The sequence below is a fragment of the Ovis aries genome, chromosome 1 (genome assembly GCF_016772045.2).
Source record: "Ovis aries strain OAR_USU_Benz2616 breed Rambouillet chromosome 1, ARS-UI_Ramb_v3.0, whole genome shotgun sequence".
Classification (NCBI taxonomy): Eukaryota; Metazoa; Chordata; class Mammalia; order Artiodactyla; family Bovidae; genus Ovis; species Ovis aries.
The window spans coordinates 191302489-191330077 of NC_056054.1; the positions used below are offsets into that span (position 1 = coordinate 191302489).

General features: G+C 45.1%; 1 protein-coding gene across 5 annotated transcripts; it reads left to right on the forward strand.

Moving 5' to 3' along the window:
- Positions 1 to 5947: 5947 nt before the first annotated feature.
- On the forward strand, positions 5948 to 21248 carry MUC20 (mucin 20, cell surface associated). 5 transcript variants are annotated; one of them, XR_009601471.1, is made up of 6 exons: positions 5948 to 6097; positions 12068 to 13471; positions 15813 to 15904; positions 18070 to 18664; positions 20183 to 20344; positions 20895 to 21248. XR_009601471.1 is itself a non-coding variant. In XM_042232626.1 (4 exons), the coding sequence occupies exons 1-4, from the start codon at positions 5998 to 6000 to the stop codon at positions 18136 to 18138; spliced, it is 1665 nt and encodes a 554-aa protein (XP_042088560.1). In that variant the 5' UTR covers positions 5948 to 5997; the 3' UTR covers positions 18139 to 21248. The 5 variants fall into 5 exon arrangements, 2 of the variants coding, with proteins under 2 accessions (XP_042088560.1, XP_060275097.1); XR_009601469.1 differs by having other exon boundaries at positions 18070 to 20344; XR_009601470.1 differs by having other exon boundaries at positions 20183 to 21248.
- Positions 21249 to 27589: the final 6341 nt, after the last annotated feature.

Here is a 27589-nt window from a genome sequence, read left to right on the forward strand (position 1 = left end):
CCCCACAGGTGTTCCAGTACTGGCACAGGTTCCTCGTTAGTTGAGTGTGCAGGTGGTGCACGTGTGCTTGCAAATTTGATTTCTACCCAGCCCTGCATCATTCCTCCCTGTGTCCCTCTAGTACCTTGCCCGTGAAAGCCATTTCCCTGGCAGTGGCATGCAACCTGGGCAAAACCCTGAGAAAGCAGAGGGCTCCCTGTAATGTAAGTCAAAATCACAATGAGAAATTCATGTCCACAAAAATGTCTAAAATTAAAAGGGCCAGTGATACCAGTGCTGATGAGAACATGGAGACTGGAACTCTCATATGTTGCTGGTGTAGTGTAAGTGGGCACAATTAATTTAGAAAACTGTTTGATGCTGTATACTAAAGCTAGACACGTGACCCAGCAATTTCATTCCTGGGTGTATGTATACATACTCGAGATATATACAAGATTATTGATAGCGGTATTATTCAGAATAGTGAAAGACTAGAAATAACCCAAAAGTCCATCAATAGGAAAACAGAAAAATTAGTTGTGGTATATTTGTACAATGGATACTACCTAAAAACAAAAAAAGAATGAACCACTGTTATATACAACAACATGGGTGAATTTCCCAGGCATAAAGTTAAGAAGTCAGATGCAAGAAATTATGTATGCATAGTCCCATTTATATGAAGTTCAAAAATAGGCAGAAATACTTTAAGGTGATAGAGGTGAGAATGGTGGTCCTTGGAGGGATATTGACTGGAAAGGACACAAGGGAGCCTACTGAGATGCTGATAACATCCTATATCTTGATCTGAGTAGTGAATGCATCCTGGGTGTTCAGCTCAGTTCGGTCACTCATGTCCAACTCTGTGACCCCATGGATTGGAGCACACCAGGCTTCCCTGTCCTTCACTATCTCCTGAAGTTTGCTCAAACTCATGCCCATTGAGTCGGTGATGCCATCCAACCATCTCATACTCTGTTGCTCCCTTCTCTTCCTACCCTTAATCTTTCCCAACATCAAGGTCTTTTCCAATGAGTTGGCTCTTCACATCAGGTGGCCAAAGTTACTGGAGCTTCAGCATAAGTCCTTCCAAAGAATATTCAGGATTGATTTCCTTTAGGATTGAGTGGTTTGATCTCCTTGCTTTTCAAGGGATTCTCAAGAGTCTTCTCTAGCACTGGAGTTTGAAAGCATCAGTTGTTTGGCACTCAGCCTTCTTTATGGTCCAACTCTCACATCTGTACTTGACTACTGGAAAAACCATAGCTTTGACTATATGGACCTTTGTTGGCAAAGGAATGTCTCTGCCTTTTAATACAATGTCTAGGTTTGTCATAGCTTTCCTTCCACGGAGAAAGCATGTTTTAATTTCATGGCTGCAGTCACTGTCTGCAGTGATTTTGGAGCCCAAGAAAATAAAGTCTGTCACTGTTTCCATGTTTTCCCCTATCTATTTGCTATGAAGTGATGGGACTGAATGACATGATCTTAGTTTTTTGAATGCTGAATTTTAAGAATTCACCAAGCTGTATACTACATGAGATTGGCGGAGCTGACTCTATGTGGACTGTACTCTAATAAAAGAAATGAAGAAAGAGAGGGCTCCCCAGAAACAAAGGTTTCTGTGTTATACCCAAGGAAATAGGGGTTAGGATATGGAGGAGTCTGTTCTCAGGGCTTTGCAAACTTAGATGCTCCCTCCCACCTCTCTTTATCTATACATTTGGTACCTGCAGGGACTCACTCAGACCCGCAGAGTTGGTATAAAGATTAATATTTTTAAAATACATTTATTTGGTTGCACTGAGTCAGGATCTTAAGTTTTGGTATTGGAACTCTTAGTTGCAGGGATTTACTCCCCTGACCAGGGGTCGAACCTTGGGCCCCTGCATTGGGAACTTGGAGTCTTAGCCACTAGACCACCAGAGAAGTATAAAGATTATTTGAAAGAGGAAACATTTGACCTACAAAAGATGCAGAAAGAAATGTTATCTGAACTTCTCTTGTCTGACTAAAGCCGAGCCTTCTAAAAATACAGCTGCCATTAATCCCTGTCCAAGGGACTTTCCAGCCAATTTCAGCTGCCATGGAGACAGACTGCCAATGGTACCTTCCATGTCTTCCCACAGCAGTGCTAAGCTCTGTGCCTTTGTTAAGGGCGGTGTAGAAACCTTTATCTCTGGTTTTTCAGTGAGAACAGCTTCGTGGTGCACTTGTAAGTAAACTTTGTCTCTTCTTCTGTTCATCTGTCTTTTCTCAGCTGGCCTCCAGTCACTGCATCCAGGTTGGAAGAGGAAAAAGCTTTGCCTCCCAACAAACACAGAACTTGTTTGATGCGGCCTGTGGGGCTATGCTATAGCTCAGTGGCCTAGCAGATCTAGAACCTTATATTTCAAGGACACTTCACTGGGTTAACTCTTTTATCAGACCCTTTGCAGGCCAGTGCTTAGGCTTTACTGGATACTCTTGTCTTGAGTCAAATTCATCCCTAAAATGTGCACTGGCTTATTGAGGGGGAGGGAGTTCTAAATATTCTTGATGAGAAAGCCAGACCCAGATGACAACTCCATCCTTCCATTGGTTCAGGCTGAGAAATCTGTAGTTTTCTTGACTTCTCTCTTCCTTTGACAGCCCACATCAATCTAGCAGGAAATCACATCAGCTCTACTTTCAAAACATAGCCAGAATCTGATTGACTCTCACTACCTCCTCTGACACCATCATGATCAGAGCCACCCTCATCTTTCACCTGGACTAGGGCGAAACCTCCTAACTAGGACGAAACCTCCTAACTCCCAGTTTCTGTTTCAGCACAGGGCTGCCAGAGTGGTCCTTCCAAATCCCAAGTCAGATTTCATCACTCCACAGCTCAAAACTCCCCAGGGGCTGCTCCCAGCTTACTCAGAGAGCAGCCGCCAAGGCTGGCAGGCCCTTTATCACCCATGCCTTATCACCCTACTCCCCTGACCCCCAACTCTGCTCTCTCATGAGGCTCCAGTCACATGGCTCTTTGCTGTTTCTTGATCTAGGTCCTGCCTTAGTCTCTGGATCTTTCTCTATGAGTTCTGCTGTCTGGAGTGTTCTTCCCCATGTATCCACTTGACTAACTTTCTCACCAACTTGGAGTCATGGCTCTGATCCCGTAGTGTTATTTAATACTGCAACCTGCCCCTCATCTCTGCATGCCACACACACCAGGTTCTTCTTACCTATCTTTCCCCCCACTTTTTTCCATAATATTCATCCCTATACCATTCACTTACTTATGTTTGTTGTTTGAACTCTCTTGGTTCACCAGGGAGTTAGTTCCACAAGGGCAGAGATCTGTTTTACTCAGTGATGTATCCTGGGTGCCTAGAACAGTGTCTGACATCTAGCAAGGTGCTCCACACATGTTTGCTAAATTAATAAAACTAGCCTCCTATGCTCATTCAGGGTGAGACCTGAATTGGGCTGAACAAAATGTCCAGGGGCTTTCTGGTTAAGACTATTATGGCCTCAAGGTCAACAGTCATGTGTCCAGCCTTGGAAATTCCCCCAGGTGCAGAGGAAGATGGACTGACAAATTTCAGCAAAACCCAGGAAAGCATTCAGTCAGGCTTCCCTTCTAGTAGATTCCTGGTTAGATCCCATAATAGGCAACTGGGCTGGAGCTGAGCTGTTGATTACTAGATGATGAAAAGAAAAAGGAAATGGAGAAGGAAATTCCATGGTGGAGGGGTGAAAAGGGTACCTGGAGTACCTTGGTCTGTAGTTTAAGCCACCAGCTGCTGGAATGAGGAAGTCTCTCTCCTCGCTGGGGTGGGGCAGACAGGTGGGTCAGGAGGAGAGGGAGGTGGCAGAAAGTAGCACATTCTTGCTGAATTTCTCCTCTGTTTTCTCAAGGGTGAAACTTCATGCTAAATCACTCACTCATTACTATGTGTGTGCTCAGTCATTCAGTCGAGTCTGACTCTGAGACACCATGGACTGCAGACCACTAGACTCATTACTAGATCTGATCAAATAGAATTCAGGTCTTTGCTGTGGCCCCAGGGCCTCCTAAACTCCCCCAAGGGGAAATTCATTCTCCCATTTTATAAAGTGAAGGACTGAGGTTGAGTAGGATGGTGGAAGGTCTCAGCCTGGCAGGAAGACTCTACAGATTAACAGTGTGGTTGGAACCGGGGTCCAGGATCCCTGATCTCAAGTGCTAGGCTGAGTCCCAGACAGGCCCCCTCTCCTCTCGTTGAGTCTTCCTGCCCACCCCCCTCACCCCCACCCCATGCCCTAGAATGACTTCCTTCTCCTTCCAGGCCACAGAGCCCTTTATCCCAGCACGGGAGAGGTTCTGTTTTTACTTTACTTTTTAAAATCTTTTGGCCATGCTTCGTGGCATGTGGGATCTTATTCCCCAGTCATGGATCCAACCCAAACGCTCTGCATTGTGACTGAGGAGTCTTAACCACTGGACTGCCAGGGAAGTCCCCAGGGTGAAATTCTAGAAGCCAGCATCGTACATGAAGCAGAACCTCAGCCGTCATGGCCAAGATGACCTCAGAGGCCATGACAGAGGCCCAGAGAAGCCAAATCACACAGCCCCTAGGCCATAATTAAGGAAGGAGCTGGAAACAGAACCTAGACCTCCGGGATTCCACTTTAAAGTTCCTTCCAGCCATGAGATTTTTGTAGTTTCTTGATGCTTGTCCGACAAGCTTTCCTCTGCTCTAGAACTGCTTTCTCCACAAAACTTTGGCCCTGAGACCCCCAAGGTCTGGCCTCTGGCCATGGCCATAACAGCCTACGTCCTGGGCCCTTTGAGGGGATAAGATTCTTCACTGGGGCATTTGGAAATAGATTCTGCAGCCTCATTCCCCTTCTTGTGGCCAAATCCCTAAACTTCCCTCAGTCATTGCCCTCAGTGTCCCCCCTCCCAGGCCTGGGGACTCGGACCAGCACATTTACCCTTTCCCTTCTTCGAGGTGTGCTCTCCCTGCCCTGCACCTACAGGCTGGCCCAGGACATGATCCTGCCTCTGGCTGGGATGTAGGATCCCAGAACGTAAAGACAGAAGGATGTTAGGGATCAGAGTCCTTCCCCACACTAGAGAGTTGTCTCCTGCAAACCTCAGGGGGCTGTTCCTTCTATGATTTGAGGATCCAAGTGGACATCAGGGTTCGTTTATTGAGCACTTAAAATGTATATGTTTTCAATAAGCACCAAATATATAGGCACTATGTTAGAGCCTTTTTATTGCATGTGATCCTCAAAAAACAGCCCAGTAAGGTAAGAATTTGGAGAAGGCAATGGCAACCCACTCCAGTACTCTTGCCTGAAAAATCCCATGGTAAGGATTAGGCCCATTTTACAGATCAGGAGGTTGAGGTTCAGAGAGCTCTTTAGTTTGCCCTTGACCATAGAGGTAATAGGGCTTCCCTGAGGCTCAGCTGGTAAAGAATCTGCCTGCAATGTGGGAAACCTGGGTTCAATCCCTGGATTGAGAAGGCCCCCTGGAGAAGGGAAAGGCTACCCACTCCAGTATTCCTGCCTGGAGAATTCCATGGACTATATAGTCCATGGGGTCTCAGAGAGTCGGACACTATTGAGCGAGACTTTCACTTTCACTTTCATAGAAGTAATAAGTCCAGAATTAGAAATAAAACCCATGTCTCTCTAACTAAAAGTCAAGATCCCATGCACAAGGGAGGGAAGCTTGTGGGAAGGGGGAGCATGTATGAAACACTTTCTGCCATGGTTTCCCTGGTTGCAGGAACCAGGGGGTGAATGTCATTGTAGAAAGGATTCTGTATCTTCAAACTTTAGGGAGGAGGAATCAGTAGGCAAGGCGGGGCAGGAGTGTTGGCTCCCTGTCAGTCCGTATACACAACCTGCCAGCTCTCAGCCTGTGGACTTGTGATCACCTGGTTGCATCCTGGAAACTAGCCAGTCACACCTAAGCAGGTGGCCCGCCCGTCCTCCGCAGGTTGAGGAAGCAGGAAAAGGCGGCAGTGTGAGGAGTGGGCAGAGCTGCTGGCAATGGTGGCCGGAGTCCCAGCTACGATGAGATTTCTCTTGTGCCTGGCTCTGCTCCTTTCCTTCTGCTGCTGGGAGGCTGGGGCCCCCAGGAGCTCTGCAGGTAAGGAGGTGAGAGGGTGCCTGTGGGCTTCTCTCCTGACTCTGGGTGGGAGTTTCTATGCTACAGCTCTTTGTGGGTGAAAGTAGCTCTCTTGGGTTAGTTACAATCAATCAAAAAGCTATACAGCCTTGCCAGGTGGTGCTAGTGGTAAGAACCCGCCTGCCAATGCAGGAGACATAAGAGATGTGGCTTGATCCCTCAGTCAGGAAGATGCCCTGAAGGAGGGGATCTTCCCACTCCGGTATTCTTGCCCGGAGAATCCCATGGACAGAGGAGCTTGGTGGGCTTCAGTCCCTAGGGTCGCAAAGAGTTGGACATGACCGAAGCGACCGGGCATGCATAAAACTATACTTGAAGTATGGTGTGCGTGTCTTCTCAGTCGTATCTGGCTTTTTGTGACCCCATGGGCTCCTCGGTCCATAGGATTATCCTGGCAAGAGTACCAGGGTGGGTTGCCATTTCCTTCTCCAGGGAATCTTCTCAACCCAGGGATTGAGCCCACATCTCCTTTGGCTCCTACCTTGGCAGATGGATTCTTACCACTGAGCCACCAGGGAAGCCCCACTTGAAGTATGACTGTCATTGATAAAGAGTACACAATGGCAAAGGGTCAGCTTAAGTGCTTGTGACGCTGCAGTCCACGCAAATGTGAGGTTGCTATGGGTTTGTCTTTATGCCTGTGGGGGTGTGAGCATGTGTGGAAGGAAGAATAGGGAGTCAGAGGGTGCAGGCTGGTGATAAATCTGATTAAAGCCAAAGAATGTGGCTTGACAAGATTCTTTCTCCTTCAAGTTAATGTTTTAGCACAGATTTCCTTTAAAAGTCCATTAAAATTTTAAAAATCTTATATTGGAGTATAGCTGATTGAGAATGATGTGATAGCTTCATGTGCACAGCAAAATGACTCAGCCATACATATGCATGAATCCATTAAATGGCAACCCACTCCAGTACTCTTGCCTGGAAAATCCCATGGACAGAGGAGCCTGGTAGGCTACAGTCCATGGGGTCGCAAAGAGTCGGACACGACTGAGGGACTTCACTTTCACTTTTCACTTTCACTATTCTCCCCAAACTCCCCTCCCATCCAAGCTGTCATATGACGTTGATCAGAGTTCCCTGTGTTATACAGTAGGTGCTTGTTGTAAAAACCTGTTTTTGTTTGAAAAGTCTGACTGTCACAGATGGCTTGTGGAGGGTGGATTCTGAGAGAGGCAGGGCTTTTATGAAAGAAAAGAATGAACATTGACCTGTAATAGAAACGGTGCCTAGCTTGTCACATGCATTATCTTTTGTAAAAATAGACTGTAATTTTTGGAGCAGTTTTAGGTTCACAACAAAACTGAGCAGAAAGTGCAAAGATTCCTAAAGAGGCCTTGTCTCCTTACCTTCTCACCACCCCCTCCATTATCAATATCTCTCACCAGGAATATACATGTGTTACAACCGAGGACTCTACAGTGACACATCATTATCACACACTGTCTTCTGAAGCTTTATTTTTTTAGAGCGGTTTTAGTTTCACAGCAAAATGGAGAGGAACGTACAGAGATTTTGCATATACCCCTGTCACTAGCTTTTTAATCCTCACTATAGCCCTGTGAGAGATACATTCTTACCCTCATCTATCCCCTGCCCCCCAAGTGAGGAGACTGAGGCTTCTTACCAGCATGAAGTAACTCTGCAGAGCCAGGATTTTATTCCACACATCATGCCTAACCACTGGACCACACTGCCTCCTGCACTCATTATCTCCCAGGCGTGTGCTGCACATTTAATGTAGTGTTCCCAATCAAGTGAATTAGGTGCCTCAAGCTCCATTCTACAGATGGGACAATGCAGGCGTGGAGCCAGCAGACTTGGCCGGGTCACAAGTTTGGTAAGCAGCAAGCAAACAGAGGAGAGGGGACTCGAATTCCGGGTCCAAAGTCCACATGCTTTCCTCTTCCCAAGTTTGATTTGAGGAATGGTTCAGGAGAGCTGCAGCACTCTAGAGCTATCAAGGGCCAGGATGGGCTTTGCTCTGTTTGAGAAGACCCTGGGCAGGTGTGAAAGTTGGGTTGGGGGTCGTAAGAGCCCTGAAGACGAACAGGCAATGGGTTTGGGAAGCCTGAGGAGGTTCCACAGCAGGATAACACCACGGGGCTCCCAAGAAAGGAAGAAAATGTGTCAGGGGAGGTCAGCATCAGACCCCATTGTTGGGTTTCGGGCTGTGTGGGGCCGCAGAGAAGCTCTGCCTCCAGCTGTGGGGACTGAGGAGCCTCAGAGAAACTGAAGTGAGGAGAAGCAAGTACATCCCTGCAAAAGTGTGACCTGTGTGTGTCGGTAGACCACTCTGAACGGCAATGAGAACGAGGGCCATGACCGCATGAGCAGCTCGTGGGTACAGCCTGGAACTCTCGCTGCGTGAAAGCAGGCCGCCCGCTCTCAGGTGACTCCTTGAGAGGACATGTGCGGGGAGGGGTGCTTAACGACCCCCGGAAGGCTTAGCCATGGAAGCGCTTCCGTATTCCCCCTCCTCTCTGGTGCCCACCCCCGTGACAAGGCAGGTAGGAGACGCTCACTGGTAGGAGACAGAGTCAGGATTTGCCCCAGTAAATCATCAGACTCCAGCTAGCAGGCAACACAGCTATGACCAGAACGCGGTCTCTTGCCTCTTAACCCAGTGTTCCTTCATCATCCAGTGGGAGACACAAGAGGACAAGCCAAGGGCCTGTTCTGATGTCCTGGGTAGAGATGACCAAATGGCACTGGCCCTCCTGAGGGTCCTTGGGTACTTCTGGGACAGTAGGTCTCAGAAAAGGCCATCTTAAACCATCAGAACCCCCCAAAAGTGTGCATATGCTTTCGTCTTTTTCCTTTCGAAAGCAGGGTTACTAGATAAAACACTTGGTAAATTTGAATTTCAGGTAATGACTTTTTCAGTATGTCTTAAATATTACATGTACAGGAGGCGGTGATCAAAACCATCCCCAAGAAAAAGAAATGCAAAAAGGTAAAATGGTTCTCCGACGAGGCCTTATAAATAGCTGAGAAAAGAATAGAAGCCAAAGGCAAAGGAAAAAAGGAAAGATATACCCATCTGAATGCAGAGTTCCAAAGAATAGCAAGGAGAGATAAGAAAGCCATCCTGAGTGAACAATGCAAAGAAATAGAGAAAAACAATAGAATGGGAAAGACTACAGATCTCTTTAAAAAAAATTAGAGATACCAAGGGAACATTTCATGCAAAGATGGGCACAATAAAGGACAGAAATGGTATGGACCTAACAGAAGCAGAAGATATTAAGAAGAGTTGGCGAGAATACACAGAAGAACTGTACAAAAAAGATCTTAATGACCCAGATAACCACAATGGTATGATGACTGACCTAGAGCCAGACATCCTGGACTGCAAAATCAAGTGGGCTTTAGGAAGCATCACTACAAACAAAGCTAGTGGAGATGATGGAATTTCAGCTGAGCTATTTCAAATCTTTAAAGATGATGCTGTGAAAGTGCTGCACTTACTATGCCAGCAAATTTGGAAAACTCGGCAGTGGCTACACAACTGGAAAAGGTCAGTTTTCATTCCAATCCCAAAGAAGGGCGATATCAAAGAATGTTCAAACTACCACACAATCACACTCATTTCACATGCTAGCAAAGTAATGCTCAAAATTCTCCAAGCTAGGCTTCAACAGTAAGTGAACCATGAACTCCGAGATGTTCAAGCTGGAGTTAGAAAAGGCAGAGGAACCAGAGGAACCAAATTGTCAGCATCCATTGGAGCATAGAAAAAGCAACAGAATTCCAGAAAACATCTACTTCTGCTCCATTGATTACGCTAAAGCCTTTGACTGTGTGGATCACGACAAACTGTGGAAAATTCTTAAAGAGATAGGAATACCAAACCACCTTACCTGCCTCCTGAGAAACCTGTATGCAAGTCAGGAAGCGACAGAACCAGACATGGAACAACAGACAGGTTCAAAATTGGGAAAGGAGTACATCAAGGCCCTATATTGTCATCCTGCTTATTTAACTTTTATGCAGAGTACATCATGCGAAATGCCAGGCTGAATGAAGTACAAGCTGGAGTCAAGATTCCCAGGACGACTATCAATAACCTCAGGTATGCAGATTATACCACCCTTATGGCAGAAAGCAAAGAGGTATTAAAGAATCTCTTGATAAAGGTGAAAGAGGAGAATGAAAAATCTGGTTTAAAACTCAACATTCAAAAAATGAAGATCATGGCATCCAGTCCCATCTCTTTATGGCAAATAGATAGGAAAACAATGGAAACAGTGACAGACTTTATTTTTAGGGGCTCCAGAATCACTGCAGATGGTGACTGCAGCCATGAAATTATAAGGTGCTTGCTCCTTGAAAGAAAATCTGTGACTAACCTAGACAACATATTAAAGAGCAGAGACATTACTTTGCCTACCAAGGTCTGTATAGTCAAGGCTTTGGATTTTCCAGTAGTCACGTATGGATGTGAGAGACCATAAAGAAGGCAGAGTGCCAAAGAACTGATGCTTTTTAACTGTGGTGTTGGAGAAGACCCTTGAGAGTCCTTTGGACTGCAAGAAGATCAAACCAGTCAATCATAAAGGAAATCAACCCTGAATATTCATTGGAAGGACTGATGCTGAAGCTGAAGCTCCGATACTTTGGCCACCTGATGCGAAGAGCCAACTCATTAGAAAGGACCCCGATGCTGGGAAAGATTGAAGGCAGGTGGAGAAGGGGACACCAGAAGACAAGATGGTTGGATGTCATCACTGACTCAATGGATGTAAGTTTGAATGAGCTCTGGGAGATGGTTAAAGACAGGGAAGCCTGGCGTGCTGCAGTCCATGGGGTCGAAAAGAGTCAGACACAACTGAGGGTCTGAACAACAACAAATATTACATGAGAAATACACATACCAAAAAAAAATTATCATTAGCATTATTCTTTATTTATCTGACAAATTTAACTGGGCAGCCTGTATTTTTATTTGCTAAATTTGGCAACCCTCCTCAAGAGATCAGAGAAGGAAATGGCAACCCACTCCAATATTCTTGCCTAGAGAATCCTGTGGACAGAGGAGCCTGGTGGGCTGCTGTCCGTAGGGTCGCATAGAGTCGGACATGACTGAAGCGACTTAGCATGCATGCATGCATTGGAGAAGGAAATGGCAACCCACTCCAGTATTCTTGCCTGGAGAATCCCAGGGACGGAGAAGCCTGGTGGGCTGCCATCTATGGGGTCGCACAGAGTTGGACACGACTGAAGTGACTTAGCAGCAGCAGCAGCCTCAAGAGATACCTCAGCCCTCCCCCTTGGCAGACGGGAGAGGCATCTATCAGCTCATAAATAATCCTGCTGCAGCCTCCCCTGGGGAACAAACGGCTGCTGGCCCTCCACTCACATGACCTCAGAGGGTCATTCAAGTGAACAGAGACGTTCTGCCCTATGGAGTTGTTGTTCAGTCACTAAATCGTGTCTGACTCTTTGTGACCCCATGGACTACAACATGCCAGGTGTCTCTGTCCTCCACTACTCCTGAAGTTTGCTCAAAAAAATCGATAGGGAGGTGACAAGGATTCTTTTAGAAAGTTCTGAGAGTTGTGGTTCCTGCTCCACAGTTCTTGGCTCACTTGGATCTTCTGTTTTTCTTTGCTCCCCCTTGAATTGGGATCCTGGCCCACTCATTCACTTTGATGGCTTCAGACCAATAAGCATCTCAATTTGGGGACTGGCTTGCCTAAAGTGGGCCATCAGAGGACCTCAGCCAGGGCAATCTCAGTTCCATGGCTGCTACAAGGGGCTGTCTTCCCAATATTGCCTCCTCTTCCTTGAAAATATAGTTGAAAAATAAGGTTACATGATCCCTCCTCCCTGCTTCCTCCCAGCAGTGCCTAGGGATAAATCTAAGAGCCTGTGTCAAGTCAGTGCCCTGGGATTCACAGCTCACAGAGTTGCTCTTACCCAACACAGGCCCCAGTGGATCAGGCCACACAGAACTGCCTGCTGTGACTCCGGAGCTCTGGACAAGCTCAGAGGAAGTCTTTCAGGCTACTGACCTCACTGAGCCCTCTGTGCCAAACCACATCTCTTGGGAAGCTCAGACCCTGAGCATCCAGACCTCTGATAGGACCTTCATCAGAGGCGGCTCCATTTCAGAAGCAGAGACTAGGGACGACAAGACCATGGCTCTCATGACAAGAAAGCCTTCCGAGTTCACGGCTGTGATCTCTCCTCCCACGGCAGCATCGTCCACAGGTGGCAGCCCCACGGGACGTGTAAGGACCACAGTTGACACTGTCACAGGCAGTGAGCTCTGGAAAGCTGTCTTTGAGAACCTTTGCACTTTTGACAGCTCTGAAGAAGCAAAGAGAATCTTGAAATTCATTCACATTTCTGCAGAAGCCGAGGCCCTATCCTCAGAGAGCAGTGCCTCCTCTGACAGCTCAGTTCCAGCCGTCACCACCTCACAAGTCCTGTCATCAGACATCACTGCTCTGACCAAAGCCTTGGTAACCTACATCACCAACATCAAGGTGATCAACTGCAGAGTTATGGAAACAGAACCAACTGCCGCCATCCCTGGGACCTCACACATAGATCACAGCTCTGTAGGAGAACATGCCCTGTCCCCTCCTGAGAGGTCAGCCTCGCCTGACTCCACTGAAGCAAAATCACACCTTACTAGGAACACAACCTCTGTTGAGACTTGGACAATCGCCCACTCCACGGAATCAGTCACACCTGCAGGCACAGCCATCCCCAGCAGCACCCCAGAAAAGGAAACGACAGCAGCCAAGGCCACCAGCCCAAGTGGAACCTTGGTGACAGTCAGCAAGGGTCTCTTGGAAGAAAGATCAGGCCTCTCTGTTGAGACAACAAGCGACACCAGTATCTCAGGGATAATTACAGTCTTCACAGAGGATGCGACAACAGTAAGCAACGTGACTTCCCCTGCTGAGTTCTCAGCTACGGTCTACAGCTTCTCCGAAGAAACCTCCACCACGAGTTCCACCTCCTCAGAGACTTCCACCACACCCAGCACGTTCAGTGGGCCCGTTCCCACTATCAGCAGGAGCTCTCTTCCTTCTTCCCATCTGCCTACGGTTGACAGCATCCCAGAAACAAGTGTTACCTCAGCCAAGACCACAGCCTCCGCCAACAGCAGCCCCACAGCCTCAGCCGACAGCACTCCAGAAACAAGTGTCTCCTCAACCAAGATCACAGCCTCGACCAACAGTAGCTCAGAAACAAGTGTCACCTCAGCCAAGACCACAGACTCAGCGAAGACCTTGAAAACAGCCAGCGCAGGTGGAGGGAAGCCCTCAACAACCTTGGCCACCCCTGCTCGGACAAGGTGGACAGGCATTACCCCAGGTGAGTGGCTTCCCGGTATGTAATCTTTGGGAATTTGGAGTTTGGTGTCTGTGTGTTTAAGGAGATGAGAGAAAGGAAAAATGAATCTGGAGGCTTCTTCTGAGCCCTGTCTCAGATGCCACTTCTTCATGATGTTCTAGTAACAAAACCAGTAAGAAGCAGAATTAAGGTAGGGTATGGAGAAAGTTCAGCGCTAGAAGTGTGGAGAAAGGTTTGGGATGCTGTGTTTGCCCTGAGTGATGTAGGACAGGTCCCAGCCTGTCCCTTCCCCTCCGAGCCTCAGTTTCACTGCCCGTAGCTGGAGGGGGTTGCAGTGTCCTTTCCAGTTCTGCCATTCTATGAGATTAACTGTTGAGTAACTACTGTGCACCAGGAAGGGGCCAAATTTTATTTAAAAGACATAGCCTTCATGCTCTGAAAGCCTCTGGTTCAGCCAGAGCCGCACCAAGTGGAAATGAGGCCCAAGGAGCTGCCGTCTGAGCAGCTGGGACCCCATGAGAGTTTAGCTCCAGGATGCACTTTACGGGATTGGTAACATAAATGGTGGGGGTTTCCCAGGTGTCAAACAGGAGAAGCAGGTTCAATCCCTGGGTCAGGAAGATCCCCTGGAGAAGGAAATGCAACCCACTCCAGTATTCTTGCCTGGGAAATCCCACAGACAGAGGAGGCTGTCGGGCTACAGTCCATGGGGTTGCAAAGAGTCAGCCCTGACAGCAATTAAACAGCACTTGCAAGTGTAAATGGTGGCTTAAAAATCAATCAGTAAATTGGACAAAGATTTGGGAGTTGAAAGCCACACCTTGAGACAACTTCTTTAGGGAAGAAGTCCCTTGTCAGCAGTCAGAATAGCTTCTGGTCAGCCTGGAGACTTCCCCTCCACTTCCCATCATCTTTCCACATGCCTCATCCCAGCAGTATCTTCTGCTTGCCAGGCCTTTTTGGAAAGGTGAAATAAAAATATTAATCACAACCACCTTACTGAATATCTTTTGAATTTCAGGCAGAGGTGATATAAAAACATTTCACAGCCAGTAAGCATGGTAGCAACTGAAGGTTCACTCTGACGGCAGGCTTTGCATGTTATCTCCTCTAACTAAACCTTCAAAACCATTTTACGGAGTGGGTGTTCTTATTCTACCTGACAAGTGAGGAAATACATTTAAAGATAATTTAAAAAGTAGCAGTGGAATTCCAAATGAAAATCTGTTTGATTCCAAAACTGAGAGTCTCCTGGTGTGCTTTTATTTTTAAAGCTTAATGTATTAATATTTTTCTTTTAAAAAGATTTCATTTATTATGTGTTGATTAGATGATACATTGACATGATTTAAATTTCAATTAGTACATAGATTACATCTTAAAATGTCTTTCTTCTATTGCTGTCCCCTCATTACCCAATTTGCCTTTCACACATATCTGATGGTATCACTTTGTTGTGAATCCTCTTCTGGACATGCAATATGCACATGGAAGCATAAAAGGAAGGGGGAAGATATCTTTTTATTATAGCAATATAATATAGATATTGATACTATATCATATAGCTATAGACAATATTTATCTTCTTTTTTATGCAAATAGAACATATGATAAACACAGATCTCTTGATACAAAGCTATCTTTTGGTATGGCTTCTCAGTATTTTGTTTTACCAAAATTTATTTAACCAATGTTTTCTAGTCATTTCCAGTATTTTTGTTATCATGAACAGTGCTGCAGTAAATAATACATTTTTCAGTTGTGTTATTTTCTGTAGGATAAACTTCTAGAAGTGCAATTGCTCGATTAATTCCAGTAGTATTCTGTTAGGAAGACTTGACTAAAAGGTGGCAGGTAAAGCTTAAGGCTCAAGGAAAGAATGAAGTTGTCTACAAGGCCTCTAAGTCAGGAAGGCTGGATTGAAAGACAGCTGCCGCCTTAGAACTGGAAGAACTGGCTGAGCACATCCCCTCAGAGACCAGCTTCTCTGTGGCCTTTCTCTGGCTGGCCCCGTTCCCAACAGCTTCATCCAGGGCCCCCAGGCCGTCAGAATATTCTAGATCCACTTTCATTTCTCCTTCCTCATACTACTCTGTTGACTTCTCCACATGTGGAGGGGGCCTTTACTCCTCATTTTCTTCCCTCTTGTTGGGAAGACATTATGATGGGTCCAATTACTGGAGAGAAGGCATCCTCTCTCTGCAGTGAAGAGAGGGAACACTCCATGTGAACATAGACACACTTATACATGAGCGTAGGCGCACATCTACAGAGCAGGGGCAGAAGCTGGGGACCACATGCACATCCTGATTTGGGAAATGACTTACCATGCTTTTGTCTTCTCATGGTTCTCAATTTGCAGGCCCAGACGGAGGCTTCCTCCTCCTGAGGCTGAGTGTGGCCTCCCCTGCAGACCTCACTGACCCCAGCGTGGCAGAGAGGCTGATGCATCAGGTGAGCAGGCACTCTGTGCCGGGGAGTAGAGGACAGCGAGAGGTTCTCGGAGACGCTGGGAAAGATCTGCAGGATACAGAAGAGCTGCTGCTATATTAGGGAGGGTCTAGTTTCTTGTGGAGTATTAGGAATGAAATCTAAGAATCTCTCCCCGGCTTTGTTTCTGTCTGTTTTTTTCTGAGTACTAAATTCCCCTCTCTGCTATATCCCAATTTCCTTAGGCCATGGGAAGATCAGGTTTTCTGGCCCCTGGGAGAAGGTTAATATTATTATTGGACAGACAGTCAGGACTTTAGCTGCACGTGGCAGCAACCCAATGCATCGGAGCTTATTTAAAAGGCAGGGAATTGGCTGAAAAAACTAGAAGTGGCTGTCCAGCTTCAGTTCTGGCTGGATCCAGAAGCTCAAACAGGATCATCAGGATTTCCCCTTTCTTTTCCCCTCTTAGCTCTGCTCCCTTCATTCCTCAGAGTCTTTCATGTGTGAGGAAAGGCAGCTGTGACAGTGCCAGATTCACAAGGCCCTTGTCTTTCCCAAGTGCCTCTGAAGGAAGGACTGAGCTCATGGACGTGGAAGGGCTACCACAACTGGCAGCCTGACCTAAGCCACATGGAATGGAATGAGAGACTACAAAGGAGGTAGGGATGCTAGACAGAAGGGGGGAAAAAGATCATAGATGTGTGCTCTAGATGGACGTCAAGATTGTATTTGTAGAAGCTGGGAAAATTCACCTAAAACCCAGATCCCTGGACAAAGCTTCTAGCGCTGGAATTCTGGGATTACAGTTTGGGGGGATGGTGTGAGTCACTGGAAGGTTAGAATGAGTCAGCTCAGCCTAACTCTTATGTCCGCATCTTGCTGCCAAGGAATGATGGGAAGAGGGAATATTTGGGCCCAGTAGGTCTGTTAGTGGAAGAGGGGCCTTAGGACTCCCATAAGAAAGTCTCTGAACATGGCTTCCCTGGTGGTCTGTGGTGAAAAATCTGCCTGCCAATGCAGGAGATGCAGGTTCGAACCCTGGGTGGGGAAGACCCCCTGGAGAAGGAAACAGCAACCCACTCCAGTGTAGCCTGGCAGGCTAGAGTCCATCGGGTCCATGGGATCTCAGAAGAGTCAAACATGACTTAGCAACTAAACAATGAACACAGCATGGGTTTTGAAGAGGGACAGCCAAATAAATGACAGATTCCCAGGGCACATGATAATCCAAGTAGCAAGTGTGAATCCAGCTAAAGCTATGTCCGATTTGAACCCCTCAAACAGGAAACTATTTCAGAGGTCAGAAAGAAGGTGTGGAGATAGGAGCAGATCAGTTGAGGTGTAGGAACCAGGCCATGCAGGTGGTGGGTATCAGTTCCTGTTGTGAGCTGGTTACTGGTGAAAGTTCAGAGGTCAAACAAGAAGCTTTGCAGCTAGGTAGATCTGAGTATGAGCTCCAGTTCCTAACTGTGTGAACTTCTGTAAGTGACTCCATATTACTTTCCTCCCTTGTAAAATGAGGCTAGTACTACCTGCTTTATGGGGCTTCCCTGATGACTCAGCGGTAAAGAATCCTCCTGCAATGTAGCAGACACAAGAGACGCAGGTTCAATCCCTGGAATGGGAAGATCCCCTGGAGGAGGAAATGGCAGCCCACTCCAGTATTCTTGTCTGAAATATTGTATGGAAACAGGAGCCTGGTGGGCTACAGTCCAAAGGTTTGCACGGAGCTGGACATTACTGAGCACACACACACGTGTGCGCACACACACCCCCCACACACAGAATTTGCTTTACAAGATTTTTTGTTGTTCATTCTCTAAATCATGTCCAACTCTCTTGCGACCCCCTAGACTATAGCCCACCAGGCTTCTCTGTCCATGGGATTTTCCCAGACAAGAATGCTGGAGTGGGTTGCCATTTCCTTCTCTAAGTTTTCTTCCTGAGCTGGGAATGGAACCGCGTCTCCTGCATTGACAGGCAGGAGCTCCCAGAGAAGTCCCTGCTTTATAAGGTTACTGTGGGATTTAAATGGTAGGAATGACAGAGCCTGTGTCCAGCCTGCAAGAGGCTCAGGAAGCGCTACTGGCCTCTTCATACGTCCTCTGTCCCTTCCTGTCCTTGGCCTGTGGTGAGCTCACGGGCCACAAGGGCTGGAAGTATCACCATTTCCTTTTGCCTACCAGCTCAGCGATAAACTGGACACGCTTACGTTTCCTGTCCAAGTCTCCCTGCTGCGTGTCAGGAGTGGCTGAAGAACACCAGCTGCAACCAGGCAAAGCTGCGTGCAGAAGGGAGCAGTGCTGCCTATGACCTGGGCCCCACCACATCCGGAGCCGTGTAACTGTGCAGAGATGTACCTGGAAGGTTCCCATGCAGATCAGCAGATCACGGCCAGTATTGGGACCCTGGCTCACATATGCCTGGGGGTAATGTGTAGGGAGGGGGTGGGGTCTGCCCCTTGTTGCAGAGACGACCTTGGGCTTCCGCTGGCACGTGTGTTGTACTTCGGTAAAGAGTGTGTGTGCTTGCATCCTGCGTTAAAAGTACACTCAGTGTGGCTCGGGGCTAACTTTATATGGTACAGGAATTTTGTGCACCTTCACCGCTGCCTTCCTCCTTCATGCTCGTCTGGCTCTTGGCTTGAAATTTGATTACTGCACTGGCCCTGGAGCCTGCTGAACTGTGAGCTCCTTCGGAGCAGGAACCATATCTATTCATCTCAGGATTCCTTGAACTCAGAAGAACACCTGGGCTGGAGTAGATCACAGAGAATGCTTGGTAAATTGACTTGAATTTCAAGTTCTCGACACAAGCAGTGCTCAATCATTCCTTTCCCATAACTCACAAGTCACACTGTCTTTTAAAAATTAAATGTGGACTTTTTTTCTATTATAGAAGTAAAACTTGCTTTTAACGCTTAGAGAAATTCAAAAGGACTGAGGAAGGAGAAAAAAGAATTGAGAAGAGGAGGGGAGGAGAAAGAAAGAAACATCTAAAATCCCATCTCTAGTTGTCTGGAGTTGTCTAGTTTAACAAAACCATTGTCAACGTATATGTTCAGCCTCTCCTCGTGTGTGGTTCTGAGTGGATCTCCACCAAGGGGCACCTTACATTCAATATTTCCAAGATCGAAGTACTCAGCTTACCCCTAAACCTGCTCTGCCTACATCTTCCTCATCTCAGTTAATGTCAATTGCAAGGAACTCTTTCTTATTTCTCTGGTTTTTTTTTTTTTTTTCCTTTCACATTATAAATCCAGTTCATGAAGAAATTCTCTTGGCTCTAGTGTCATCAAAATATGCTCAGGATGTGATCCCATCTTCACTGCTCTCACCCTGGTCCAAGTTGCCATCATCTCTCACCTGGGTGACTAGTATCTTCCTAACAGGTCTCCCTGTCTCTACCTTTACCCTTCACCCCTTGTCTAGTCCTGGAACATCAGCCAGAGCTGTCCTTCTATAATGTATGGCAGACTCTGCCACTCCTTTGCTTTAAACCCTCACATTACTCACAGAAGAAGCCACACTCCTACAATGGCCTGCAAAACTGTACATGAGCCGCACACCTCCTCCAGCCTCTTGAACTTGCTCACTGCACATGAGCCCCACTGACTGACTTGCTGTTCCTCAAACGTGTCAGGTCCTGAATGCACGCTCAGTCTGCTTAGAACGCTTCTCCTCCAGACATCCACGTGGTTAACTCCTCCACCTCTTCCACCTTCTCAGTGGGCCTAACTGACCACTCTCCTCTGCTTTTCCTCTGTAACACTGATCACAAGCTGATATAACACATACTTTATTTGTCTTGTTTATTACATCTTCTTCAACTAGAATGAAGAGTTTATACATTATAGTATCCCTGTGTCAGGAGAGTGCCTGGCACATAAAAGGCTCTCAGTAAATATTTGTTAAGTAAAAGAAGGAAATATAACAACTAGGATATGACTCTGAATAAGGGGAGTATGTGTATTTAATTGACCTGCTTCCTTTTGCAGAGTGGAGTTTTACAAAGTAGATTGGACAAAAATAATGTAAACTTTCATTTCAGTGTATTTGTTCAACACCAACAACAGAAGAAAGACCATGTTGTGTGCCTTGGGGAATTCAAAGATGTCTCTTCCCACATGGATTAAAGTTAGCAGGGAGAGGAAAACTCCTATTCATGCTTAGAAGCCCAGTCCATCCAGTACCTTCTCATGATGGCTTTTCTCAAATTCCCTAAAGAGGAGTTAGTTTCTTAGTCTCTTCATTTCTTCTTAACACTTAACATGCTATGTCTTGATTTATTTATTTACAGTTTTTTAAAATCAGGACAAAGCACCATATAGTACCCATCTCTGTAGCCACAGAACCTAGCACAGAGCCATGGAGAGCACTTAGATATTTGCTGCTGAATGACTTAGGTGATGGGCCATGTGAGCAGATGACCTTGAAATATAGGAGCACTGGGCTTTAAAAGGTAAGAAAATGGTATTCAGTGTTGAAGTAATAGAATGTATATTTAATGTATATTTCTTAAATTTGATAAATTTAATGATATATTTGAAAAAATGATATAATTAAGCTGCACTATAGTTAGGCATGAATGGAGAGCAGCTTATATAACACTGCTGTTGTATAAATCCAATTTTTTTTTTTTTAAATCCAATTTTAAAATCGTTTTTCTTTCTTTCTTTGATACCTTTCTTTGAAACAGATGATACCTATTAAAGTGCATAATTTAATCTTAATTACATACATATAAGGACATACATGTACATACAGTGGTGACTTCTAATATCGGAAGCCAAAAAAATCTGTAAAATATGGGCGACACCAACTATTGATAGAAGTATTTAGGAATTAAGGTGTAAGAGTTTAATTATGCTTCTCTGTGTGTGTGTGAAAGAGAAAGAGGGAGGGAGAGGGAATTACTGGAATTACTTTGGAATGACCAAAGTTAGCAGAAGTAATGATACCAAACCAGCAAGAACCATCAGTGCCTTTAGAAAATTCTCCAATTATTTAAGATTCAAAGGTGTGTATATGTGAGATGAAGAGGCCACATATTTCATAAAGACAAAGGTGGGTGAGGACTAAACAAGACAGCCTGTCTAAAGTCACCTGTGAGTGAGTATTCACCTTCTGAGTATTCAGAAGGCAAAAACGCAAGGCCACGATGAGGACAACAGCAGACGGAACTTTTCTGATGATAGACTTTAACTGAAGCCTCTGCCTCGGCCTGTCCTTCCCTCCTTCATCCCTTGTGAGGGGGACCAGCCACCAGTCAGCCGAAAGCAGTGAATGGTAACTAATCCCATGGATGCACCCCAAATTCCAACGAGTGGGCATGTTTTTGGTATCAATAAATAAGTACATTGGTATATCCTCTCAGTGATCATTTATGCGTCACCCTGGTCATTAAAAGCTGCTTTCCTCAGGCCCAGAGGGAGTTTTTGGAAGGTTCCTGAGAGCAGGGAAGGCTGGGCAGGGGTACCTGTGTCCAAACCTCTCCCCAAACAGCTTCCTTTCACTCTCAGTGCCCACTGAGAGTGTCTCAGCTGCCTGCCACCAACCAGAGGTGAGGATGAGTGGTCTGCTCCTTCTTCTCTGCCTGCAACCCTGAAGAAGAGCCCATCAGTTCTTTATTTAGAATCACAGAGCCAGGAAGTTGATGGAAACGTGCAGCTGTGTCCTTGATCTAAGCCTGTTCTTCCCAGGCGCCATCCTCCTTTGCCATGACACCCTCTCTCTACATGCACAGCATCCCAGCTGTTTTGACCAGGTTGCCAGATAAAATATAGGACAACCGGTTAAAGTAGAATTTCAGATAAACAATGAATGTTTTTAAAAATATATGGATGTCCCAAATAGTTCACAGGCATTTTATGCTGAAATTTCATTTGTAAATAATTCTAATTTAACTGGGCTTCCTGTAATTTTATTGCTATATCTGGCAACCCTACTTTTAATGCCTCCTCCCCTATCAGTGTCCCCACTTCTTCCCTTTTCCAGGTCTGTGAGTTTCCTTCTGCTGTGGCAAACCCCCAAGCTTCTCTTAGGCTTTGGACAAAGCTGCTGCTTCTGATAGGATCATCCATCACACACATTCTGTCTTTCTGCTCCTTCTTCATCTCTCAGTGGGAGAAGAAGTTTGGTGTCTGAACATGGATGAGAGGAGGAAAGACTTTAGGACTAGGTGCCTTGCTCCCTATTTCCACTTTGCTTTTGTTTTATAAAGTTTCCTCTTAGCAGGTTTGATGACATAAAGTAGCTATAACAATCATGTCTTGATGTATTTAAAATGAATATCCAGCAAGGATATCACACGGAACTCTGCTCAATGTTATGTGGCCGTCCTGATGGGAGGGGAGTTTGGGGGAGAATGGATACATGTATATGTATAGCTGAGTTCACTATTCACCTGAAACAATCACAACATTGCTTGTTAGTCAGCTATACCTCATTACGAAATAAGAAGGTTAAAAAGGTAAAAAAAAAAAAAAAGAAAGAAAGAAACCACTAACCCAAAGGGCTTTTCAGGTGCCCCTAGTGGAAGATCCCCTGGAGAAGGAAATGGCAACCCACTCCAGTACTCTTGCCTGGAGAATCCCATGGAGGGAGGAGCCTGGTAGGCTATAGTCCATGAGGTCACAAAGAGTCGGACACGACTGAGAGACTTCACTTTCACTTTCTAGTGGTAAAGAACCCACCTTCCAATGCAGGAGACATAAGATCGGATTCAATTCCTGGGTTGGGAAGATCCCCTGGAGGAGGGCATGGCAACTCTCCAGCATTCTTGCCTAGAGAATCCCATGAACAGAGGAGCCTGGCAGGGCTACGGTCCATGGGGTTGCAAAGAGTCGGACACTACTGAAGCAACTGAGCACACAACCCAAAGATCGCTATGGGACAGATTCTGCCCAAAGTGGCAGTGACACATTGGAAAATACTGTGCTGTTTCTCTAATGTTTACATGGCCTCGGAGATTTCAAAAGAAATGTTTTCTGCATAAAATAACATCATAAAAGAAAAGCCTGCTACTTGAGAGTTTCCCTTTAATGGAAAGATTTTTTTCATGCCCATAAACATTTGATGCCTGCATTTGTTAGGGAGAAAAGGAGAGGATGACTTCCCTTTTGGATGCAGAGAGTCGAGATTCACGGAGATCATGAAAGTGAAAGTCGCTCAGTTGTGTCTGACTCTTTGCGACCCCATGAACTACACAGTTCATGGAATTCTCCAGGCCAGAATACTGGAGCGGGTTGCCTTTCCCTTCTCCAGGGGATCAAAAGTACAGAGAGTTCCCATATAGCCCAGGGATCAAGCCCAGGTCTCCCGAATTGCAGGTGGATTCTTTACCAGCTGAGCCACAAGAGAAGCCCAAGAATACTGGAGTGGGTAGCAGAGATCATATAACTTGTTTAAATGAAGATAGCAAAAATGCTATAGTTTCCCTGATTAAATTAGCACTCCACTGAAATTTAAAGCTTTATCTACCGTTTCAAGTATGTTTCTTTTTATGTGGCTTTGGGTGTGTGTTTATATTTTAATTCTAGGGAGTGACTTGTTATTATCATTTTGAAAAGTCCAGTGGTTCCTAGATTAAATGAAACAGATTTTTTCAAGGGGGGGGACTGGAAACAAAACAACAAAACAATCATGCCTTGCACAGCATTGTTCAATCCATCAGTCAAGGGTCCTCACTGGGTTTAGGATGAGATGTAACTTTTGTACCTTAAGCTAAAGGAGAGCCTTCCTCCTCTCTCTGCATGTCCCTGCCCCCCGCCCACCTCAAGTCACACTATAAAGTCCTCATCGCATAGCTTGGGACTGCAGCGGTCAGGACATCACAGTCTCACCAGTCCATCACACTTAAATCATCCCTCCCTCTTTGTTTTACATTCCCTTCTTTCTAACAGCTGGACCACGCCCCACCCCCAACCTATTTCTCTTCTTATGTGCTTAATTCTTTTATTTGAATTTTTACTGTTTTTTAGTTAATAAATTTTATTTTTAGAGTAGTTTTATGTTCATAGTAAAAATGAGCCAAAAGTACAGAGAGTTCCCATATAGCCCCTTCCCCCAGCACCTTACAATCTCCCCCACCATTGACATCCCCCATCAGAGTGCATTTGTTATAACTGATGAACTTATGATGACATAATATTAGCACCCAAAGTCCATTGTGTATGTTAACATTCACTCTTGGTGTTGTATATTTTATGGGTTTTGACAAATGTATTATAACATGCATTTGCCATCGCAGTAATGTACAGAGTAATTTTCCTGCCCTAAGTATCCTCTGTGCTCTGCTGATTCATCCTTGCCTCCCTCTTAAGTCCCTGGACACCACTGATTTTTTTTTTTTTTAACCAACGCCATAGTTTTGCCTTATCCAGAACATCATATCTTTGAAATCATAAGGTATGTAAACTTTCCTTCATGTCTTCTCATGGCTTAATAGCTTATATCTTTTTAATGCTGAATAGTATTTCATTGTCTCAAGTATCATAGTTCATTTATCTATTCATATACCATTTCGTAGACTGCAGCCATGAAATTAAAAGACGCTTGCTCCTTGAAAGAAAAGCTATGACCAACCTAGGCAACATATTAAAAAACAGAGACATTACCAACAAAGGTCTGTCTAGTCAAAGCTATGGTTTTTTTCAGTAGTCATGTATGGATGTGAGAGTTGGAATATACAGAAAGTTGAGTGCCAAAGAACTGATGCTTTTGAACTGTGGTGTTGGAGAAGACTCTTGAGAGTACCTTGGACTCCAAGGAGATCCAACCAGTCCATCCTAAAAGAAATCAGTCCTGAATATTCATTGGAAGGACTGATGCTGAAGCTGAAACTCCAATACTTTGGTCACCTGATGCGAAGAACTGACTCACTGGAAAAGACCCTGATGCTGGGAAAGATTGAAGGCAGGAGGAGAAGGGGATGGCAAAGGATGAGATGGTTGGATGGCATCACTGACTCGATGGACATGAGTTTGAGCAAGCTCTGGGAGTTGGTGATGGACAGGGAAGCGTGGTGTGTTGCAGTCCATGGGGTCGCAAAGAGTCAGACACGACTGAGTGACTGAACTGAACTGAACTGATACCAAAAGACAATTTTGTGGCTTCCAAATTTTGTAATTATGAATAAAGTTACCGTAAACGTACATGTATAGGTTTTTGTAGTGGATGTAAGTTTTCAGTTCATTTGGGTAAATACCAAGGAGTGCAGCTGCTGGGTCATATGGTGAGAGTGTGTTCAGTTCTGTAAGAAACTGTCAAACTGTCTTCCAAGGTGGCTGCACAATTTTACAATTCCCTGAAGCGGTGAATGAGAATCCCTTTCACTCCACATCCTTCGGCATTTGGTGTTGTCGGTGTTCTGGATCTTGGCCGTTCTCATGGATGTGTGAGCCATGTCTGACTCTTGTGACCTCATGGACTATAGCCTGCCAGGCTCCTCTGTCCATGGGATTTCCCGGGCGAGAATACTGGAATGGGTTGCCATTTCCTTCTCCAGGGGATCTTTCCAACCCAGGGATCAAACCCACATCTCCTGCACCGGCAGCAGGATTCTTTACCACTGAGCCACCACGGAAGCCTCTCATGTGGAGTGGAATCTTATTGTCTTAATTTACAGTTTTCTAATGATGTATGATGTTGAACAGCTTTTCATAGCTTACTTGCCATCCATGTATTTTATTCAGTGAGGTCTATGCTCAGGTCTTTTGCCTACTTTTTAATCAGATTGTTTTCTTGTTCCTGAGTTTTAAGAGTTCTTTGTATATTTTGGGTGACAGTTATTTATCAGATGTTATCTTTTGAAATATTTTGCACAAGTCTGTGGCTTGCCTTCTCATTCTTTTGATATTGTCACAGAAGTTTTTAATTTTAATGAAGTCCAGCTTATTAATTCTTTCTTTCATGGATCATGCCTTTGGTGCTATACCTGGAAAATTATTACCATACTCAAAGTCATCTAGGTTTTCTCCTATGTTAACTTCCAGGAGTTTTATAGCTCTGTGTTTGACATTATGTCTTGATCCATTTTGAGTTAATTTTTGTCAAGGGTGTAAAGTCTGTGTCTAGATTCACAGTTTTGCATGTGAATATTCAGTTGTTCCAGTACCATTTGTTTAAAAAGCTGTCTTGTGTCATTGTGTTGCCTTTGCTCCTTAATCAAAGATCAGTTGACTATATTCATGTGAGTCCATTTGTAGGGTTTTTTATTCTGTTCCATTGATTTGTTTGTCTGATCCTTTAATAATAGCACACTGTCTTGATTACTGTAGTTTGTAAAGTACTTAGCTTAAAAGTCACAAACTTGAGTAATATAGGTCCTCTGTTCTTGTCCTTCAATATTGAATGGGCTATTCTAGGTCTTTTGCCTCTCCACAGAAACTGTAGAATCAGTTTGTCATTATCTATAGGAAATCTTGCTGGGGAGGGGTTTGATTGGGATTGCATTGAATCTGTAGATTGAGCTGGGAAGAGCTATTAAGAACTTCTTGACAATATTGAGTCTTCCAATTCATGGACATGGAATATCGCTCCATTTATTTAGTTCTATGATATCTTCCATCAGTTTTTATAGTTTTCCATATATAGATGTTGTACATATTTTATTGGGCTTCCCTAGTGGCTCAGTGATAAAGAATCTGCCTGTCAATGCAGGAGATGCGGGTTCCATCCTTGGATTGGGAGGATTCACTGGAGAAGGAAATGACAACCCACTCCAGTACTCTCACCTGGGACATCCCATGGACAGAGGAGCCTGGTGAGCTACAGACTATGGGGTCACAAAAGAGTCAGACACAACTCAATGACTAAAACAACAACAACATATTTAGTTAGATTTATACCTAAGTATTTAACTCTACTGGTTGCTAATGTACATGGTAATGTGCTTTTAATTTCAAATTTTGTTTGTTCATTGTTGGTATATAGGAAAATAATTGACTTTTGTGCATCTTATATCCTACAATCTTGTTATAGTTAATAGTTTTAGAAGATTAAAAAAGAATTCTTTCAAATTTTCTACAGAGACAAACATGTCATGTGAACAACAATAGTTTCATTTCTTCCTTTCCAATCTGTATACCTTAAAATTTTTTTGTGTGTGCCCTACTGAATTAGGACTTGCAGTACAATGTTGAAAAGTAGTGGTAAGAGGGGGACAGTTCAGTTCAGTCACTCAGTTGTGTCCAACTCTGCGACCCCATGGACAGCAACACTCCCTGTCCGTCACCAACTCCGGAAGCTTACTCAAACTCATGTCCATCTAGTTGGTGATGCCATCCAACCATCTCATCCTCTGTCGTCCCCTTTTCCTCCTGCCTTCAATCTTTTCCAGCATCAGGGACTTTTCCAATGAGTCAGTTCTTTGCATCAGGTGGCCAAAGTATTGGAGTTTCAGTTTCAATATCAGTCCTTCCAATGAATATTCAGGACTGATTTCTTTTAGGATGGACTGGTTGGATCTCCTTGGAGTCCAAGGGACTCTCAAGAGTCTTCTCCAACACCACAGTTCAAACGCATTGGTTCTTCAGTGCTCAGCTTTCTTTATATTCCAACTCTCACATCCACACATGACTACTGGAAAAACCATAGCTTTGACTAGATGGACCTTTGTTGGCCAAGTAGTGTCTCTGCTTTTTAATATGCTGTCCAGGTTGGTCATAGCTTTTCTTCCAAGGATCAAGCATTTTTTAATTTCATG